Here is a 19,601-nt window from a genome sequence, read left to right on the forward strand (position 1 = left end):
AGTGAATATTTGCAAGATGGATTTTCCTGCCCTCGAGGAACTGCTCACCTTCCCCTGAAATAAAAACTCTGGGCTGTTCGGCACATCTTTTTGGTGGATTCTCTGTGGCTTGGAGGCCCAGGGCAGGCTCTCTCTTTCCTGGGTCATCTGGGCAGATGGAAGAAGGCCCGTGTCCTTTTTAAGTTTGTTTTTGGGAGGTATGAAAATTGGAAATTTGTATTTTCCCCGCACCCTCTCTGTCTTTGTCTTCCATCCCACGGTCCTCATCATTCTCTTTGTTTCTCAGTTACTCAGCACATTAAAGAACTCCTGGAGAGAAACAGTAAGAAGAAGTCCAAATTGAGAAAGAAACCCAAGCCTTATATTGAAGAGCGTGATGGTAGGGTGTGAGATCCAACTGCTCCTTTAGCGCCTTCTTCTCCTTAGACTAGTCACCAACTCGGCTTCCCTTTTCTGCAGCTCTTTAGCCTCTTCGCAGTCTCCCCTTAACATGGCTTCATTCTTCTCCCCACTTTTAACTGCTAATTTTGGATGCACCTTCTCTGTTGGCTCTGGATCCCAATCTCGGGGAGACCCACTGCTGATCGCATTTTCTCCAGTAGATGCTGACCTTGGCCCAACCTTCCAAGGTGCAGTTTTGCTAACGGTCCAATTCTGGCTCTGCCACGGGCTGCGCTCTGCAAGCATGAACCACCTCGCTGGGGTGCCAGTAATGTTGGGGCCTAGGGTTGTGAAGGGGACTCCTATCTAGGAAGGGGACAGACCCTGCTTCCCCTTGTCCATCATCTGTGTCATACCAACACCCATATGAAGTATGTTCACATGTGACATGGCTGTACACAGTGAACCTGTAGCCAAAATGCAAACTGATGGCGTGATGAAGTTATCTATGGAACCAAAGGTTACCACCCAGCCCATAGTATGATTGCAAACTTTAATGTGCTAAGAACTTGGCCCAGCTCATTACAGTAATCTTGACAACAACCCTGTTAGGTATATCAGCCTTGGTATCTGCCCTGGGCAGACAAGAGTGTATAGCTGAAGGGGGCGTGCAAAGGGCAACTGTGGTAGAAGTGCGGGGGAGGGGGAGCAATGCCTGCGTGTCCGCCTGCCTGCTCAGAGGTCAGGGATCCTGGCCAGAAGACAGAAGCTTCCAGGGCCCAGCCCACCATCCTGCAGGTAAGAATCTGATCAGGTGGCAGGCATAAGAAAGGTCTCTCTTCTGCTGCCAGTCAGAGTTAGAGTGCAGATGTCAGCATGCGTGACATCACTTGCTCCAGCTGAGGATGTCCATGGGGGGAGGGGGATCTTAATAAGATCTCCCAGCTCTAGGCTTTACCAGCAAGGGATGCTCCATCTAAACATCTGGAAGAGAAAATCTCTCTCCCTCTTTGCCATGGATGGCAGGGTTTCCATGCTTGAATGAGGATTGTGGAGAAATGCTGGTGGCGCCACACGTTCAGGCTCTGAACAGATGCTTGAAGAAGGTCAGGTTGTTTGAATGAATCGGAGAGAGGTGTTGTGCAAGGTTCAGTGCACTTCTGAGTTGTGTTTGAAGCTTGCATTGCCATATTGTGCAGAACATAAAGAGTCGAGTCAACGCGCAAATGACACAGAATATGTGTCATTTGCGCAATGACTACATGATGCATGTTACATTGTCATGGTTCCTACCGGAAGTCTGCAGCATTGAGCATTTTGGGTTTCCTCTGCCTGCTTTGACCTGTTTGGCTGTTGGGTCCAAAAGTAGAGCAGTAAACAAAACAGATGGAGCTCCGCTGAAGGACACCTACAATGGGATGGCCTTCTTTCTTACATTAGGGGTGGGGGGTATGAAATGTAATTATGCGTGGCACCCAGAAAAGGGCAGGGCAGGTCTTTCCCCCTTTTTTATATTCCTTGAAACAGAGCCCTCAGAGTCACCTGGTGGGAGATTCAGGACAGATGAAATAATTCTGCACACAACCATGTATAATTAAACTCATTTCTCTGGGGCTACCAAGCGTTGGATAACTTTATGGGAGATAAGTCTGCAAAGGTCTTCCTTTCCTCCAAATTCCCAGCAAGCAGGCCTTTGGTCACACTGGCTGGAAACTTTGGGAGTTGTCTTCTAATGCAGGGTTCCTCAACCTCAGCAACTTTAAGATGGGTGGACTTCAACTTGCCAGAATTCCCCAGCCAGCATGGGGAGTTGAAGTCCATCCATCTTAAGATTGCTGAGGTTGAGGAACCCTGTTCTAATGTACCTTGAACCGTGCCCAGTTGGGGAAGGCATTAGTAGTCCTGGTGAGGGCCTCCAGATGTGCTAGGAAATCCTTAGAGGAACCACTGGGCTGCAGGCAGAAACTTTGAGACTCTCTCTGCCAGGTCTGGTGTATATGGCCTTGGAAGAAGGTGGTGACTTCAGATTTTATCCTGCATTTCTGCCACTCACTCAAAGTGGCTGTTGCTCTCCAGCTTTATTGCAGCTCTTTGAGCTGGGTTTCTGCAGTTTTTAAAAATGCACCTATGGGCAAAAGAAGGTTGTGAGGGAGTTAACAGGCCAGTTCATAGGTCTGGGCCGATGTTGGTTCTTACTTGCCAAACTGTAACTCTTGTTAAATTTGCATTTACAATAGCTCTATGCTAAACACGGGAGCAGATGCAGAAGCGTGACAGTGTGGGGAGTTTTCTTTTTAGCATTGTTCTGGCTTCCTCTACCGCCCTTATAAGGAGCATTTGTAAGTGTGTTTGCAGAAAACCTCTTTCCTGCTTTTAACTCCTCCTTGCACAGGATCGGTGCATGACATGAATCTTGAGCGGGACGCAAGGCCCTAAGCAGGCCCTTTGCAGACAAACTCCTGTTTCATACCTGAAGCAAAGGAAAAAGTTTGTAAAGGGCTGGGTTTTAGCATCTCTCCCCCTGGGGTCTCTCCTGGAAAGCTGGGTCTTAATATCCAGGAGTGTCTGAGGGGTGCGGGGCATCTAAAAAGTCAAGATGACTTTTTTGGTCCCCCCTCCTGATAGCCCTGCTCAGCTTATTTGGGAATTGGGTGTCTTCCGCATATATAAGGACAGATGTGAATACTTTAGAAAACAGAATTGCTGTAGCTGAAAATGGCACTGTCCGCATTCACCCCACACACCTAACATGCCTCCTAATTTATCTACTTGGAGGATTCTCTCCATGGAACATATCCCCAACAAAGCAAGGTTAAAACTAACCATGCCTAGCATATCAGTAGTAAAGAGCAACTGGGGAGAAGCTGGTGAGGATCAAAAGCATGCTCAGTGGTGTGTCTGCACACGTGTGCGTGTTCTTTCTCTCCTGTCTCTCTTGGAGAACTCTTTTGACTCACCTAGTGGTCCTTACCTGAGGAAGAAGCCCCAGTAGGGGAACTCTTTTCTAAGTTGGGGAGGTGAGGTGGGTCCCTTTGTCCCATCATGGATCAGCTGTTCCTATGATTAGGGTTACTGGATAATGGGTCGCTGGGCTGTTGGCTGCCATCTAATGGGGATGCAAAGTTTTGCAACCCAGACCTGGCAGCCCCTGTGCTGTTGCCCGCAATCATACCTTCATGTCCCTGTCCATGATAAATGCTGCTCAGATGCCCTGAACTCTTAGTCCATTTGGAGTGAGATAGAATAGCTGAGAAGGGCCTCCCTCTCATCTGGCCATCTAGTTTGACTCTCATCTTGGTCATTGGCTCTCTGGAGGGCTCTGCCTTCATCAGCCTCCTTCTCTGGCTGAAGATGGCGGGGTGGTGCTGGATAATGTACCTGACCCACCTTACAGGCAGGGATGTTCGCAGGTGATGGTCAACGGATACTGGCTGGGGACTTCTGGGAGTTGAAGTCCACATATCTTCAAGTTGCCAAGGTTGAGAAACAGCGGAATAGAGCAAATGAATATATAGATCAGTGTTTCTCAACCTTGGCAGCTTGAAGACGTGTGGACTTCAACTCCCAGAAGTCCCCAGCCAGCCATGCTGGCTGGGGACTTCTGGGAGTTGAAGTCCACATATCTTCAAGTTGCCAAGGTTGAGAAACACTGATATAGAAAGTAACTGGACACTCTCCATCTCTGTATACATGGTTTTAAAATTCTTGAATGCATGGTTCTCCAAACTATGATTTGGGACCCTCCAGTCTAATGAGCAATTTGGAGCGGGATGGGGGGAGTCACTTCAACAAAAACAACAATATGGATCAGCCTTGCTTAGGCCGAGTGGAAACACATCAGAACTCTAGACTTTGTACCTGGTTTTGTCTGCGTGAGCCCATCGTAGGCACTTGCTCTACCACAAAGTTTGTGACATACAGATTAAAATTCAGTAAGTGCAAGGGACTTATTTATTGCTTGCCCAACCTTAGCACCCATGAAATCATTAGCTTTATTCATTAGTGGCAGGGGGCTCACATCAATTCCTTTGTAATTTTAGTAGTATGGCAGAATGTGAGAATCACTGTTCAATGGGTTGCCTGGCTCCAACCATACAGAGGTGCTGATATGAACACCTCTTTCTGCTGCAGAGGCCAGGAGTGACACAGGGCTGTGTTCACATCCTATGTTTAAGGAGGCCAGTTGGAAATGTGGGGCCTGCATTCACACAGCACATTCAACTTGACTATTTTATCATGGTTTAGCATGTTGTGTGAACATGGTTGAACTTACTGTGGCTCAGCATGATAGTTTATGGTTGGATTTACTGTGCAAACCCTTGATTCAGTCATCAAGTTAAACCTGTTGTGTTTACTCAGCCCAAATCAGGAATGGGAAGGTCTGCTGGTGTTGAGAAATTGGCTGTTTCTGAGGTGCTACAATTAGAGCAAATTAGACAGGTGACTGTTCCTTGAATGGCCAGCCTTCAACTGATTAAGATAAGGCTCAATTGCAATACAAAAGTTCCCCTGTTGTTGTCACATTTACTTCTCTTGGCACCATCTTAATAATAAGGTCAGTGCAAGATGATGACAGATACATGTGAAATGCAAAAGGATAATCATGATAAGTGCAGATAAAAGTGAGATCCAGCCACGGGCAGCCAGACAGTGTAATGCAAGTCAGGCTTAGTCCAGAAGGTCTCACATGTGTAATTCCCTTGATGACATTATCTGGAAGCCATCTGTCAGGAACACTCTAATTGGATTCCTGCACGGAGCAGGAGTTGGCCCTGCCAACTTCAGGGTTCTGTGATGTTCGTTGAAATCATTCTGGGCTGGCCTTGACGACAGACTCCTGATTTCCCGTTTTGTCCTCTCCGTTCTAAATTCAGTGTCAAATATGCTAGCAAATATACGACCTGGCTGTTTTGGGACCTCTTCTGATAGGATTCAGCAAAAAATATTGACCAAGTGGTCTCAGGGCCAAAGCGGTGGAGCTGCTGCTGACTGAAAGCAGAGGTGGGTGCTCTTGAAGGGTTCCTGTCAGCGGCTTATGAGACAATTGGAGCCTCCTTGTCCAGTTTACAAGAACTATTTTCTTGAGGGATTTGGTTGCTCCATTCAAAGGAACACAAAGGGAAGCCCTTACAGATGGTGAAAGGTGAAACTTCCTCTTGATAAAAAGGGACTGAAAAGCGTTTTTATTCAAGTTTCTTCTCAACCTGGATGGGTGGGTGTCCTGGAGAGATTTTCCCACCCTTAGAAAAAACAGCCTCTTTCACTTCAGTAACGTTAGCCCTCTTTTTCATGTTAAATAGTTCCAGGTAGTTTTAGCATAAGAAGAGAGATTCCAAAAGACCCTGTATTGAGTAGGCCTAGTGGATCACTGCAGAATGTCATTCAGGTCCAGGACCACAGCTTCCAGAACCCCCTTTTTCCTAAGTCCTTGTCTTTTGAACTTTGACAAAATGGCCTCAAGGAGCAGTTCCTGTACTGGAGCAGAAGAAGCATGTGATTTCCTTCTGTATGCACAGACCTGTAGTGTCCCTAAAGGTCGCCTCTTTATATTCCTCACTGGCTTGCCTGTGAATCTTGATTCTGGGCTTAAGACTGAAATGGGATACTTAAGAAGGCTGCTGATGGCTCTTGGCCTTAAGGTTGGTTATTTCTTTGTCTGGACCTGGCAGCAGGAGAAGAAGGTCCATTGAGGGCTCCTGAGACACCTATGGGCGTCCACAAGATTGGGGGCCAAGTGAGATCATGCGTGGCTAGGACACCATTCCACAAGTGTGATGGATGATGGTGTCATGATCCAGGTAATAGCACTGTGTCTCCTACCAAATACCTGTGTGATTATCTGTTTCTGTTGTTTAACCCAGAAGGATGTTGTAGATAGTCCCTCACATCCTTCCCCTGAACAATGGAGATTTACAGTAAGGGGGCAAAGGGAGAATTCTCCAGGGAAATATTTTAAAACTTTTTGCCCTGTTGTTAGTGAAGCTCCAGTTTCATAGTGGGAAAAGGAATAACTCAGAGATGGCCACCAGTTTCAAAGCAATTTTTCTGAAGGCTCCCACTCTTCCTTTTAATTGGTCTTGGCCATGTTGACCTGGGGTTGACGTCTCCCAGGTCATCCAAGAATTCCAGGGTCTGTGGAATGCCATCTCTGATGTTAGTGACCTCCTGCAACTGGTCCCAAATTAATTCATTCTGTGAAAAGCGAGAGTTTGTTTTCAATTCAGTTCAATTGTTTTAAATTCTGCAGTAGAATTCTGTATAGAATATTCTCAGCTCATTGCTAGGACTGCGAGAAATCCTTGCCTGGAGAGCTTGGAGAACTTTCTGGTGGCAAGAGTAGACCTTCTCCAGCCTGGTGGCTTCTGTGTTAGAAAAGGCTGTGTAGACAGTGGGACGGAGGGTGACCCACAGTTGGTCAGGGCATATCACTGCTTTCCATTCTGGCTGGGCAGGAGACTGGGAGCTGGGGCTGGCCTGGGCTTGGAACATATTTGGCTACTACACCTCTGCAGGACTTCTCTGTTTGAGATGGTCTTTTCCAAGCAAAATTGTCTTGCCATGGCTTTAATTGCATTACTGGACCAGGGAGATTGGGATGCCAGCCAAGTAGTTTGGTCCTTTCCAAAAGATGCCATGCTTGCGGTCTTCTGGGGGACTCAGAGGTCACCCTGGGGATGGATTTTCTCGGCTCTTGCAGAATGGTGCCTTCTGCTGTTAAACAGGAGACATGTCTTGAGGCTTGTTTCAGTCAGAGCCACAGACTTGCAATCCGAGTACTTCCTCCATTCAAAATGGGACCAGAGAAGGTATTTAAAAAAAAAAAAAAATCACGCACAGCCTTCCACATTTCCCAAAGCAGATATAAGGAGCCAGGAAGGGATTTGTGCACAAGTGTCACTAAATTTGGAAGGAAATGGTCTCGTGGAGGAAGCTTCCTGCTGGACTTTACTACTTAAGATTGTTGTGGGGGGCTCAGAGGGTGGAATGTTCCACCATGTATACAGGCAGTCCTTGACTTACAACCATTTGTTTAACAACCGAAGTTATGATGGCTCTGAAAAAAGTGACTTATGACCAGTCCTTGCACTTACAGCCATCATAGTGTTCTTGCAGTCATGTGATCAAAATTTGAGCACTTGGCAACTGGCATGTATTTGCGATAGTTGCAGCATCCTGGAGTTATGTGATCGCCATTTGCGACCTTCCCAGGGTGTTTCTGACAAGCAAAGTCAATGGGGGAGGCCAGATTCCCTTAATGAACGTGTGATTTGCTTAACAACCATGGCAAAAGTCGTAAAGTTTGGCACAACTCACTTAACAACTGCACCGTTTAGTGATGGAAGTTCCAGTCCCAATTGTGGTTGTAAGTCAAGGACTACCTGTAACATCCCTGCCCAGCTTTCTGCTTGACCTAGTTTTCTAATTGTGAGGACCCTCCTTCTTTAAAACATGGTGTACTCCGCTCTATAATCCCCTGTCTGCAGACTGAGAGGGTACAGTCTCAATGGGCTGCCCAACTTTCATGCTGCCCAAGATATAGCCATCGTACTCCCACACTCTCTTGCTGCAAAGAGAAGAGAATCCTTGACTAAAGCAGAGGGCCTCGGTGCTGACAACTTCCTCTCTGAAGGTCCCCCCCGCCCAACATCTTTCCTAGGCTGGTCCTTCCAAGTGTGTGGCAGGCGTGCAATTCACAGAATTCCCAACCAGGTTTTGGCCAGTGGGGATCTGCAGGGGGTGGGGGCCAATGACATCATGTGCATCATGACATCACTAAAGCAAATTGTCTTTTCTTTTAAAGAGGGAGGGTGCACCTAGAATGCAATAATTAGGACACCCAGGTTTAGAATACGCTCACTATTTTTAACCACCTGGGATGCGCTGTGGTTCAGATCTAAGGCTAAAACGTGGTTTGGGAGCTGTGAGCGCTCACACCACCCCTGCTGGTGCTTCCTTGTGGAGGCTGGGTTTTTCCTGATTGAGGATGGTCACTGCACACTTCCTAGGAAATTATGTGCTTGAGGGGAAGAGGCATCAGTGGGGAGGCTGCGGAGTGCCTTGGAATCGACAGGAATCAACCGTGGGATTATGGGGGCCTACTAAATGGACAAATCAGATAGAAGAACAACTGCTGTGTTGTTTTCCAAGCTTTATTTTGGGGTTGTGGACTTTTCATTACCATACTAGGAGTAACGCTCATATTCTGAGCCACACACATTCGCTACCTTGCAGATAATTAATTTGAAAGATTAAATATACTTATATACTTTGGAGGCCAGTGTGATGTCCTGGACCAGGAGTGGGGGGACCCAGGTTCCAGTCCCCCATCACTCATGGAAACTCCATGCAGGACTTTGGGCCAATCCTCCTCTCTCAGTCCCAGAAGCAGTGTGGAGTAGTGGGAAAGGTATTGGACTAGGAGTGGGGAGACCCAGGCTCAAATCCCCCCACAGCCATAGAAACTCCCTGGGGGACTCAGCCCCCTCTCTGCCCAAGAGCCGATGAGGGGTGGCAGTGAAGGTGCTTGAGAAGTGAGAGATCCCATCTTCACCCTCTTAGTCCAAAGTACCTGACAGGGTTGTTGTAAGAAAAAGAAGTGCTATGTTCATTGCCTTGAGTGCCCAGAAGAAAAGCAGGATATAAATCTAATAAACACATTTTAAAACTTTAAAGTTGAGAACAGAGCCAGCCCGAAATCTGCTTCACTTTTCTGCTTCTACCATTTTGAAGGTGTCACATGGGAGGCCCCAGTGTGAATGTCCCACGTGACCCCAGGCTGAGGTGAGCATATCGATTGCACAGTTGGTCTGTTGGCCTACCTGACTCCATCACAGGATGGAGCCAGTCTAGTCTAAATGTGCTGTTCCAGTTGGAGTTTGCCCACTGGAAGTAGGAAGGGGCATGAGACCCATTACTTTGGGGCACAGCCAAGGATCTCAAATTCAGTGGTGCTCTAGTAGCATAGCAGAACTGGAAGGGTCCCCTCTTTGCCAGCATCCTTGGAGAACTAATTCCACACTGAGCAGCTGCTCCTAGGCTAGGCAATGGGTGGGAGGTCCAATCTGGGCCAAGGCTTATCCCTGCGTTTGTTGCTCTCCTGATATTCAGTGAATTAGAAATTAATGGCCAGAGTGAGCTTCATAGCTGTAGGAGGAGGCAGAAGAAGAGGGTGCCAGGTGGCCATGAATGGACTTGATGGGACTCCAGGGGATGCTGCTAGGATGGGATCTTGTCTAAGCAGAATCTCAGCCCCACAGGGCCCTTCTTGGGTAGCAGCTTCAGGGAGCTGCTCAAGACAGACGGGAAGAGGGCCTGTTTGCCGTGCAAGGTACCTCTCTGGTTGCGTGGTTCCTTCTCGGCTAGCTGCTTGGGTCTCTCCTCTTTGCCTCTTTCTCTTGGGGTGGCGGCCCATGAATTGTCCTGGCTCTGACTCTCTCTCTCTCTTTCTTCCTCTCTCCTTCCTCCCTTCTCTCTTGTAGGGGTGGCGGTAAGCACTTACGCCAAGTATTGTTACAACAAGCTCCAGAAAGCAGCGTTGACTGGCGCCAAGAAGGTATCTTCCCCCTCTTTCTTTTGCGTCGTCTTTTGAAGTGGCCTTGGGAGGCTGGAGCTGGTAGCCAAAGGAGTATGGGGGCACCTGGGGTGGTTGGGTCCAGCGTGGAAAAGTTACCCCAAGAAGGGTTTCAAAATCCTGATCCTGACGGAGCAAATGTCAGCGAGCGGGCCAGGACAAAAAAGATCCAACTCATCCTTCTGGCCATTGTCCTTTTGTTCAAAAGGAGAAAGTCGGTGGAGATTTTTAACTCAAGGGCTTCCTGTCCAGATGATATTTTGCTTCCCAGCATTTTTCCTTCAAGGAGGATAAAAAGGTGCAGGAGGTTTCCAGGATTAAGAGGACACTTAGAACTCTAGAATCAGAGGCCATCAAAAATGTCCTGATGGCAGCTGAGACTGGGATTTTATTTATTTATTCAATTTATACAACCGCCCATCTCACACGTGTGACTCTGGTCAGCTCACAAAGTTAAAAACAAAAAACAAAACCCATATAAATAAATCACAAAAAGCAATGGTAAAAAAAATCACTAAAAGCAAATTAAAAATTAAAGCAATTAAAAAATAAGGGGAATAAGGGTGAGAGCAAAAAAAAAAGCAAAATATAAATCAGGAAAACGAGATGAAAATATAGAGCAGATGTTCAGCTGTTGCAGTTTGAAAATGATTTGGAAGTTGCACTCTGGACCTCAGTGCAAGTTTGGTCCCTCTCCATGAGTCCTTAAAGCTGTTTTTTTTTTTTCACAGTTCCACGCTAATCTGAAAAAAAGGTGCAGCTGCTTTAAGAGTTGCACTCACCTCATAAATCAGCTCTTGAAAGCAGGGCACGCTTACGGTGGCTTTGGAGCCTGAAAAGAAGCTGGGCTGCTTTAGTGAACAGAGAAATGTTTTGCTTGCATGAGGGCCAAAGCATGTACGCTCGCTTGCTTGCTTGCTCGCTCGCTCGCTCTGTCTGTCTATCTATCTATCTATCTATCTATCTATCTATCTATCTATCTATCTATCTATCTATCTATCTATCTATCTATCTATCTATCTATCAGTAGTCCCTGGGTTAAGAATGCCTGGGTTACAGACTACCCATAGTTAAGAATGAAGCCTATGGTAGCAAAATTCGAGTTAAATACACAATGATTTGAGTTAAATACACAGTGGTTCACGTTCATTACACAATATTACTTATACAGTATTATACAATAATACTGTTCCAGCTTATATACAAATTTGAATTAAGGACAGACCTGTATCTATCTATCATCATTTATCCATCCATTCCATCCTTCCATTTATCTTATCTACCTACCCACCCATCTTCCATCATATCTTTCTAATCCATCTTATCTATCTGTTTATCTTACATAAGATGAACAGATTAGCTGTCTACCACTATCTCTCTCTCTAATCCAAATAATAACTAATAGTAGTAGCAATAATAATAATAATAATAATAATATAATAATAATAATAATAATTTGAATAATGGGAAGAACTCGATGTGAATGAAGGCCAACACCAGCTAAAGAACTGGCAGCTGTGATTTCGCATTGTTGGTTATTTATAGTAATAATTTATTAAATGTATATGCCGCCCGACTCTCAATGACTCTGGGTTGCTCACCATAATTAAACTAAGAAATTACAATATTTATCTAATCCATGTCCTTTATTCTATCTATGCATGCTTTTGGAAGCACATCTTTGAAGTACATCTTTTTGTAGCCTGTGCACCCCAGATAGATAGATAGATAGATAGATAGATATAGATGCTTAAAAGGACGTGCTTCAGACTTCACACAGGTAAAGTGCCTCTCTGCTATTCATTCACACACGTGCGTGTGCACGCACACACACACACACACACGTATATGAATGCCGCCCTGTTTGTGTTAAAGGAATTGCGCCAGCCTCTGCAGTTACTCTACTCTTTATCCCGAGCGACCGGGGCTGTGGGGGCTCTGGATGCTGGTCAGAAGGGCAGCAGAGAAGAGTTGAGCCTGGAGTGGGAGACTGCTGCCTCCAACTCTCACGCCCGCCCGTGGGGCTTGGGTAGGAGAGCTTCCCTCTGGGTTGCTGCCCTAACAGGTGAGGCTCCTGTCTGGATTTTCCAGCCTGAATTACAGAACGTCTTTTGCTAATCCTGTGGATTAAGCGCCTTTCCGATTCTGGCTCCCTGCAGCTATGCTGGCGGTATGCGGGTGAGCATTGCAGCCCCACCCTCTGGAGGGCTCCACCTTGGGGAAGGCTGCCCCGTGCCATTTACCCTGCCCGCCCTTGCGTTGCTCTGAGCAAACACCGGTGGAGGGCACGCAGGGCGCCTTCTCAGCCACCGCTGTTGCCTCTTCCCAGTTGCTAAGCGCTGCGCCAGGCAGCTGAACAGAACATGATGACTCACTGATCTCCAGCTTTCATTAGGACAAATGGCTGCGGCTCTGGTCCCCCCCCCCCCGCTGGCGGAATTAGGAGGGGGAGGGGAGAAGTAGTAGAAGGCAGAGCAAGAGTAAAGGGTATTTATTTGGAAAGCAAGTTGGCAGGAGAAGGGAAGGCCCACTGGAGAAACTGGAATTGCAGAGACTGCTTGAGGTTGGTCTCTATTCTCTTTATCGCTCTTCAGGGACACGTGTGAGGGTAGGAAGCATGGCGCCCCTGTGCCCCTTCCTACAGGCCCACCAGGTTCACTGCCTACCTGGCTCTGTGTGTGTGAAGCTTTGGGTCATTTAAGAGAAGGGGAAGGTGGCGTGTTGGCATTTAATAGGAAGGCGCCATGTTGCAAACCTCCTGGCCAGCCCCTGCCTTTCTCCTCCTCCTCGAGAATTGAGAAGATGCTTGATTGGCTTATGGATTGGGAGTTGGCTCCCGTAGCCACGTCAGCCGAAACAACAAGGGTGCCAGGGAGTATTAGCATCCTCTGGCCTCTGAAGGGAGGTGGGGAGCACCTGCTATTGTGGTATTTGCTTTGGGAATAAGAAGCCAGAAGTGGCTGGGAGTCCAAATGCCCAAAGAGCATTGGCCTTCCATTGCCAGCTTCTTCGTCCCTTAAATCTCCAGCAGAAGGTTCTCCTACTGGAGCTCATTGTGTGTGTGTGTGGGGGGAGGGTGCCTCCTCCTTGGAAGACCCTCCCAGATAACCTGAACAGGGGCTGAGGCTGTTACTAGTTCTCAGCCCTATGACTGATTTTGATTGCAATGCTGTTTTATGAATAGATAGTTCTACAGCATGATCGATTTGGGTGTTGAGGCCTCCTGCCTGCTGCTTTGAAACCTTGTGATGGAAAGTGGGCCAACCCACTCCAAAGATGCGTATATCAATGGGATATGGAGTTTCGGGTGCAACTTCCGAAATGAGACACTGCGTTTTCTTGCCCTGGTTGTGGGTTTCCTGGGCACGTCTGATGGGACCTTTGGGCCTGACTCAGCAGATCTTTGTGTTCCAGCTGTAGAAATAGGGTTCAACTCAGGGTGGAGCCAGTGTGTTGGACGTCAGAGGTCCCAAGGGCAACCCCTGGCATTTCCACTTAGGAGCATTCCAGAAACCAGGCTGAGAAAGACACCAAGGGGATATCAGTGGCTTGGGAGTGCAATCTTGCAAATGCTGGATCTCTCAGAAGCTTCTGATAAGGCTGGCCACAGTATTCTTTGGAAGCATTTGAGGGGGCTAGACCGGGGTGGGGACCACCTTGGTTTTGTTCTTACATTTTGGGGCATGATCTGAGTGTGGCAGCGGGAGAATTCTGCTCAACCTCCTGGGAATTGTTTCAGAGGGTCCTGCAATGGTCCTTCTTGGCCCCTTGTTATTTAACAACTATAAAGCCATTGTAAAGGGTCAGGAGGCATAAAAATTGCCCTCGCCTGCTGAAGACCCTCAGCGCAGTCAATCCATTTTTCTTGTCTGTTCCTGCAACTTAAGGTTGGATGTCTCAAGAGCGTGTGCAGATCTCTGGGCTGTAAAGGACCAGAGTGAATCTGGGAGGGGGACAGAATTGTTTCTGGCTGCGAGGGCTGGGTTTTAGGGTTTGTAAAATATGTCTGATCTGAACAAAATCATGTTTCTTGCAAGGATCAGTCCACAGTTCACATACATACATACATACATACATACATACATACATACATACATTTATTTATTAAATTTCTCCCCGCTCATCTCCCCCCAATGGGGGACTCTGGGCAGCTCACACAAAACGTTAAAACCATAAATACATATAAATACATAAAACATAAAAATTTAAATAAACCATTACTAAAAAATGGTTTATTTAGATTTTTCGGTCTGCCTGTCTGACTCTTTCTTGTTCTCAAACACACACACACACATTTATTTATTTATCCTATTTATATATGGGTGATATATCCCTGCAGTCCATTGCAGCTGAAAATGCTTTAAGAAAAGCAGTTGTATCTTGTGTACAGAGAAGAGTGGCAGTCTTCTGCAGAATTTGAAGCTGGGAGGGCGGGTGGGGTTCTTGCAGCTCGCATAGGGTTAAAACAACAAGCACCAACCCAGAGTCAGAAGATGCTAGTCTTTTCTGCATCGATAAGGAAAAAGGATGAAATTTCAACAAAGGAAGGCCCATAAGCTTGCTCTGGGCACGTGCATGAAGAGAAGGGTGTGAGAACAGGACTCCTGCCTCCAGCTTGCTCCCTTGGGTAGACTTCACCCCCTCTGCTTCGAGCCCAAGGGCCAGGGAACAGAGGAGCGGACTCTGTTTTGAAGGGTCGGGAGGCTGCCAGTATGAGCAGGGGATCAGTGGCCTTTCTCTGTGCCATGACCAAGCTCATGTTTGTCCTCCCCAGCTTGAGATTAGGGTTCAAACTAGGTTGCCTAGTTTGGTGTTTTTCTTCTATACCTGGAGCGGAGAAACAAAGACAGTAGTCCTCTGAAATGCAGCCAATTCCCACAGCCATGGATGGAGATGGGCATTCTTCCCAGTTATACAGGCAAATGAGGCCTGGGCACCAAGATCTGCCTAAAAGTTGGTCTGGTGCAGGTGGCAACAATGATCATCCTGGCGAGAGGAGGGGCCCGGGGCCCGTGGGAGAACAGCTGGCGCAGAATGCTCTGGCTTCTGGAACTGCACAGCGTCAATCCAGCACAAGGATTGGCAGCCCTTTCATTTTCTTAAGCTACCTTCCCCTCGCTCTTCTGCAGAGTTTCTTGTCTCCTCCAGCTCTTCCTCCACCCTTACCTTCCATTCATTTGAGCTGATGACCTCCTGAATAGGAGGGTGCCCTCTGTAGTGGACTGCTTCCCAGCCGATGGGCAGCCCAGCCGTCTTCCATCAAAGTCGGGGTGAAGCACAGTATGGCATTCTTGTGTATTTTTCCAGCAGAAGGGGCTCCCCCTGCCCTTGTGGAGAGCAACCCATTCACCATCTTAATAAGCCTTGTGGACATCTTTTTCTGCCTACCTATTAGAGTCAGGCTGCCTCTCTGTGGCCAAAGCTGGACTGCAGCAGACAGTTCTTTGCACGCTCCTTGGTTCCAATGTCAGAGAGATGAAATGTGATTAAAAGTTGGCTGTGAACACCATGGTTTGAGTCTGTCCTTGAGATCTACTTTCCTGAACATGGTTTCTAAAGACATCTGCAGTCCCTGTGGGTTTGTCAAAATGCCAGGTAGGCCCCTTTCATTGGGAAAAGAATTGGAACCCAAAACATTTAAGATTTTGCTTCTACATAATTTCTGTGGCGTGACTGCATCCAGATGCTGTTTGCAGTTCTGGCTACCACACTTAAAGATGGCTTCTGCAGAGATGGAAAAAAGTGCAGAAAATGAACCTTTTCCTGGATTGACCAGAGCCCCGACTTAAGTCCAGACATAAATACTTTTTTCCCCCCCTACACACAGCCTGATTACTCTTTCCATTGGTGGTTCTCTCACTGTGGAAATCTAGTTCATAAACTCCTTGCAGGGATGTTAATGGTGGTGGTGCTAGTGACTCTGCTCCAGCCCCTTGGGGAGACAACCCAACCAAGCCTTGTGACATCTGGTTGATGCTCTGCTTGTACCAAATGCATTCCTTCCTGTAGGGCCTGAAGAAGCCAAACATTGAAGAGATTCGTCATGCCAAGAATGCCGTCTTCAACCCTTCCATGTTTGGAAGCTCTCTGCAAGAAATCATGAACATGCAGAAGGAGAGGTACCCAGATCGCCAGCTCCCGTGGGTGCAGACCAGGCTATCAGAAGAGGTCCTGGCACTGAATGGAGACCAGACCGAAGGCATCTTCAGGTAATTTACAATTTGAGGGGCTGCCCTTTCTCTATCTGAGGGACTTCTCAAGTTTGGTGAGCGCTATGAAAGGATGGAGGCATTGTAGTTGGAAGAATGGGCTGGGGTAGTGTTTATATTACATTCTTGAGCTTGGGGAGAAATCAGGATTATGGCAAGCAGAAGATGTGATGCTTGTTCTGAAAATTCTTGGTCTATTTTGAATACGGTGAAGGAGCTAGGAAAAAGATTGGACAGATTGAGGAGCAGAAGTGCTGGGATACTGAGAAATCCCTGAGAGGGGGTGGTGGAGCAGAAGGAAAAAGGCTATGAGAAACTGGGACAAGGAGTTTTTCTTGAAAAAAGAGACAGGAGAAATTAATAGCAGAGAGAAAGCAGGCCTGGCTTGGCAGGTGTGTTAGCAGATGAGTTTTCTTAGTTGGACAACAAGGAATCATCAAACCGTGGGTTTGAAAGGGACCACAGTATCATCTACTCCAACCCTCTGCAGGGTGCAAGGAAGCCAATTAAACCATCTCTGAGATGGCTGCCCAGCCCCTTTGCTAAAACCCTCCAGAGATGGAGAACCTACAATTGCCATCCACTTTTGGACAGATCTTACTATCTGGAAATTTTATCTTATATTTAGACAACTTAGCTGCAACTTACATCCATTATTCCTGGTTTGTGTGGCCATGGAGAATAGTTCTTGGCCATCTTCCCTTCTCTGTAGATTCCCAGATATGGTATCTTGGTCTTCTTTTCTCCAGACTGAACATCTCAACTTCTTCAGCGTGTCCTCTCGGGCATGTCCTCAAGTCCCTGTAAATCATTTTTGTCACCCTCCTCTGAACTTAATTCTAACCTGTCAATATGGGATAGGTCCTGTTGTTGGGGAAAAGAACTGGCAGCTTGAAGCTGGTGTGGAGACTGACAAAAAGAGGGTTAACTTTCTGTGATTGTTCACCCCTTATTGAAGGGAACAGGGAACATGCACTCACTCTGGCTACAAAAGTATGGGTTCCACATTTTCTTCCTTTATTATTGTTGGAGTCTTGCGACCCTGCGCATTTTACCGTGTTTGCCTTCCTGCACAACACAGAGAATATTGAAAATTGCTTTCAGTTCATATGTTCCTTTTTCTTTGTAGAGTTTACTGCGGCCTAAGAATTCATCCCTTTAGAGACTAATTTGCGGTGTAAAATCCCAAACAGATTGTGCTTGCAGGTGGATAAATTTGGGGGTTGGATTAATCCATGAGCAAATGAACTGATGTGCAATATTCATATGCAAGGGGGAAAAAAGATGTAACTTGTGTATGTACAGCATACCAAATAAAGCCTGGAGGCTGTTTTTTAAAGAAGCACTAATGTCACTTTGGGGGGAAAAATGATAGATAATTCTGAATTCCTAAATTCTGGGAGAGATTTGAAATTTGAAGTGAATCCCAAAGTGTTCTCTCTAGAGTTAGAACTACCATCACTTGTTTGTTCACACAAGTTAAAATGCCCTGTCATTGAGAACCTGAGTAGATCTAGAGCAGTGTTTCTCAACCTTGGTCACTCTAAGATGCGCGGACTTCAACTCCCAGAATTCCCCAGCCAGCCATGCTGGCTGGGGAATTCTGGGAGTTGAAGTCCACGCATCTTAGAGTGACCAAGGTTGAGAAACACTGATCTAGAACAACATCCTTCAAATGTGTTCTCATTCTTGGGGTTTAGAGTGTGGAGCCCTGGCAGTCTTTTGGTTGTTATTTGTGTAGGTCTGTCTGGGCGTTCATGTTTTTCCTTTTATGTTATATATCCTTTTAAAATTGTTAGCTGCCCAGAATCGTTTTGGAGTCTGGTGGCCTTAAAATCTAAGAAATCAATCAATTAATCAATCAGTCTAAAGGTGTGAATGGTGGTGGACATACTGCTTTGTGGACCAAGAACTCGGGCCATTTGTATTATATGGGAAGAAAATGAGATGAAGATAAGGCTTGTATTTTTTTAGCCACTCAAATATGTTCTTTCTGGGTTGTCATCTAAACATTTGGCCTATCACAATTTTTAGGTCCTACGTATCCATGTATGAGTGAAACTAAAAATGACGTTAATGATATGAGTGCAATAAATGTGCCATTTCTTCATTAGTCACGAGAGACAGAGAAATGAAACTTGACCTCTTTCTCTCTAAGCCTCAAAGAATTGTGTCTCCCCAGAGATGCTATTTCAAGAGAAGCTCCAAGTGGGGCCAGTGGGGCTTCCCTTGAAATACAAAATGTAGCTTTGACTAATATATAATGCAGTGAAACTCACATTTCTGGTGGCCTTAGGACACAGGGTGTGAAGAAGACTGGCTGGGATGTCTCACTTGCTGGGAGAAGTTAGACACTGGCCAAACATGCCCTCATTTCTTTGAGGAATTCCTTTCTTCTGTTCTGCAGAGTCCCTGGAGACATTGATGAAGTCAACGCCCTCAAACTGCAGGTTGATCAGTGGAAAATCCCCACTGGCTTGGAAGATCCCCATGTTCCTGGTGAGGGTAACAGCTGTGGAAGGGCATTCTCTGCTGGACATCCCGTTCTTTCTCCTCCAGCTGGATCTGCCCTGCTTTTTGGGCCTCTGCCTGGGCAGTGATGGAAAAGCCAGTTTTGGGTTTTGTCTCACTTGAATAATGGGGACATTTTTTGTTCTGGCTTATCAACTAGAAGGCTAAAAGTTACAAAAAGGCATGGCCCTCTTATTTAGTCCCTAGGGCGATTGAATACACCCTGCAGGTGATTTGGCTGGGAAATATTTGTCAATTTCAGTTTTTTCCTTGTAAGGCTGACTGGGCAGGGCTTGGACACTGTCCTGTGGCTGACTGGAATGGGGTTGAACAACACGTCTAGCTGGGAAAGGGTGATTTGCTTTGCAATTGTCCTGGCAGTTTTGGGTTCAAATTGCCCCTCTCCTGCTCCAGTACTGTCTAAGCTAAGGGGTTCACACAATACACAGTCCCCATGGTTATAATTACTCAGTTAAATAGAGATGAACCAGACCCTTCATGTTTGATAGCTGGTAGGAGAAACATTTTATGGGGATGACCCTCAGGAGGAAGGGGAGGAGATGTGAAAATCTGAGAGGCCAGAAGCTGAATCTTCCTGGAAGATCTCCCTTCCTCTTCTGGGGCCTTTCTAATTCCTCTCCTTTCTCCCTGCAGCCTCTTTGCTGAAGCTCTGGTATCGGGAACTGGAGGAGCCTCTGATACCCCACGATTTTTATGAACAGTGCATCACACACTATGAGAATCCTGAAGCTGCGATCGCTGTCGTCCACTCCCTGCCCAGGATCAACAAGATGGTGCTTTGCTACCTCATCCGTTTCCTCCAGGTAAGGCAGCTCCAGAGTCCAGCTCAGGGAAGGTGGTGCTCATCCCTTCAGCCACACTTTGGCTGAGAATGCACACCTACAGCAAGCGAGCATGAAAGATCAAAA

At 46.7% G+C, this 19,601-nt stretch overlaps 1 protein-coding gene across 2 annotated transcripts in view; it reads left to right on the forward strand.

The window, feature by feature from the left end:
* The window catches only part of ARHGAP39 (Rho GTPase activating protein 39), a 137,032-nt gene that overhangs the window by 105,617 nt on the left and 11,814 nt on the right, over positions 1-19,601 (forward strand). For both annotated transcript variants that reach the window (XM_088148878.1, XM_088148879.1), the window contains 5 exons: positions 287-379; positions 9,861-9,934; positions 15,962-16,161; positions 18,569-18,660; positions 19,327-19,496. In XM_088148878.1, coding sequence (XP_088005004.1) covers positions 287-379; positions 9,861-9,934; positions 15,962-16,161; positions 18,569-18,660; positions 19,327-19,496 — 629 coding nt within the window. The remainder of the gene's footprint in view (positions 1-286; positions 380-9,860; positions 9,935-15,961; positions 16,162-18,568; positions 18,661-19,326; positions 19,497-19,601) is intronic.

This window comes from Python bivittatus, unplaced genomic scaffold (genome assembly GCF_059951505.1).
Source record: "Python bivittatus isolate LINGU-HERP-01145 unplaced genomic scaffold, Pbiv_v1 ctg000590_np1212, whole genome shotgun sequence".
Classification (NCBI taxonomy): Eukaryota; Metazoa; Chordata; class Lepidosauria; order Squamata; family Pythonidae; genus Python; species Python bivittatus.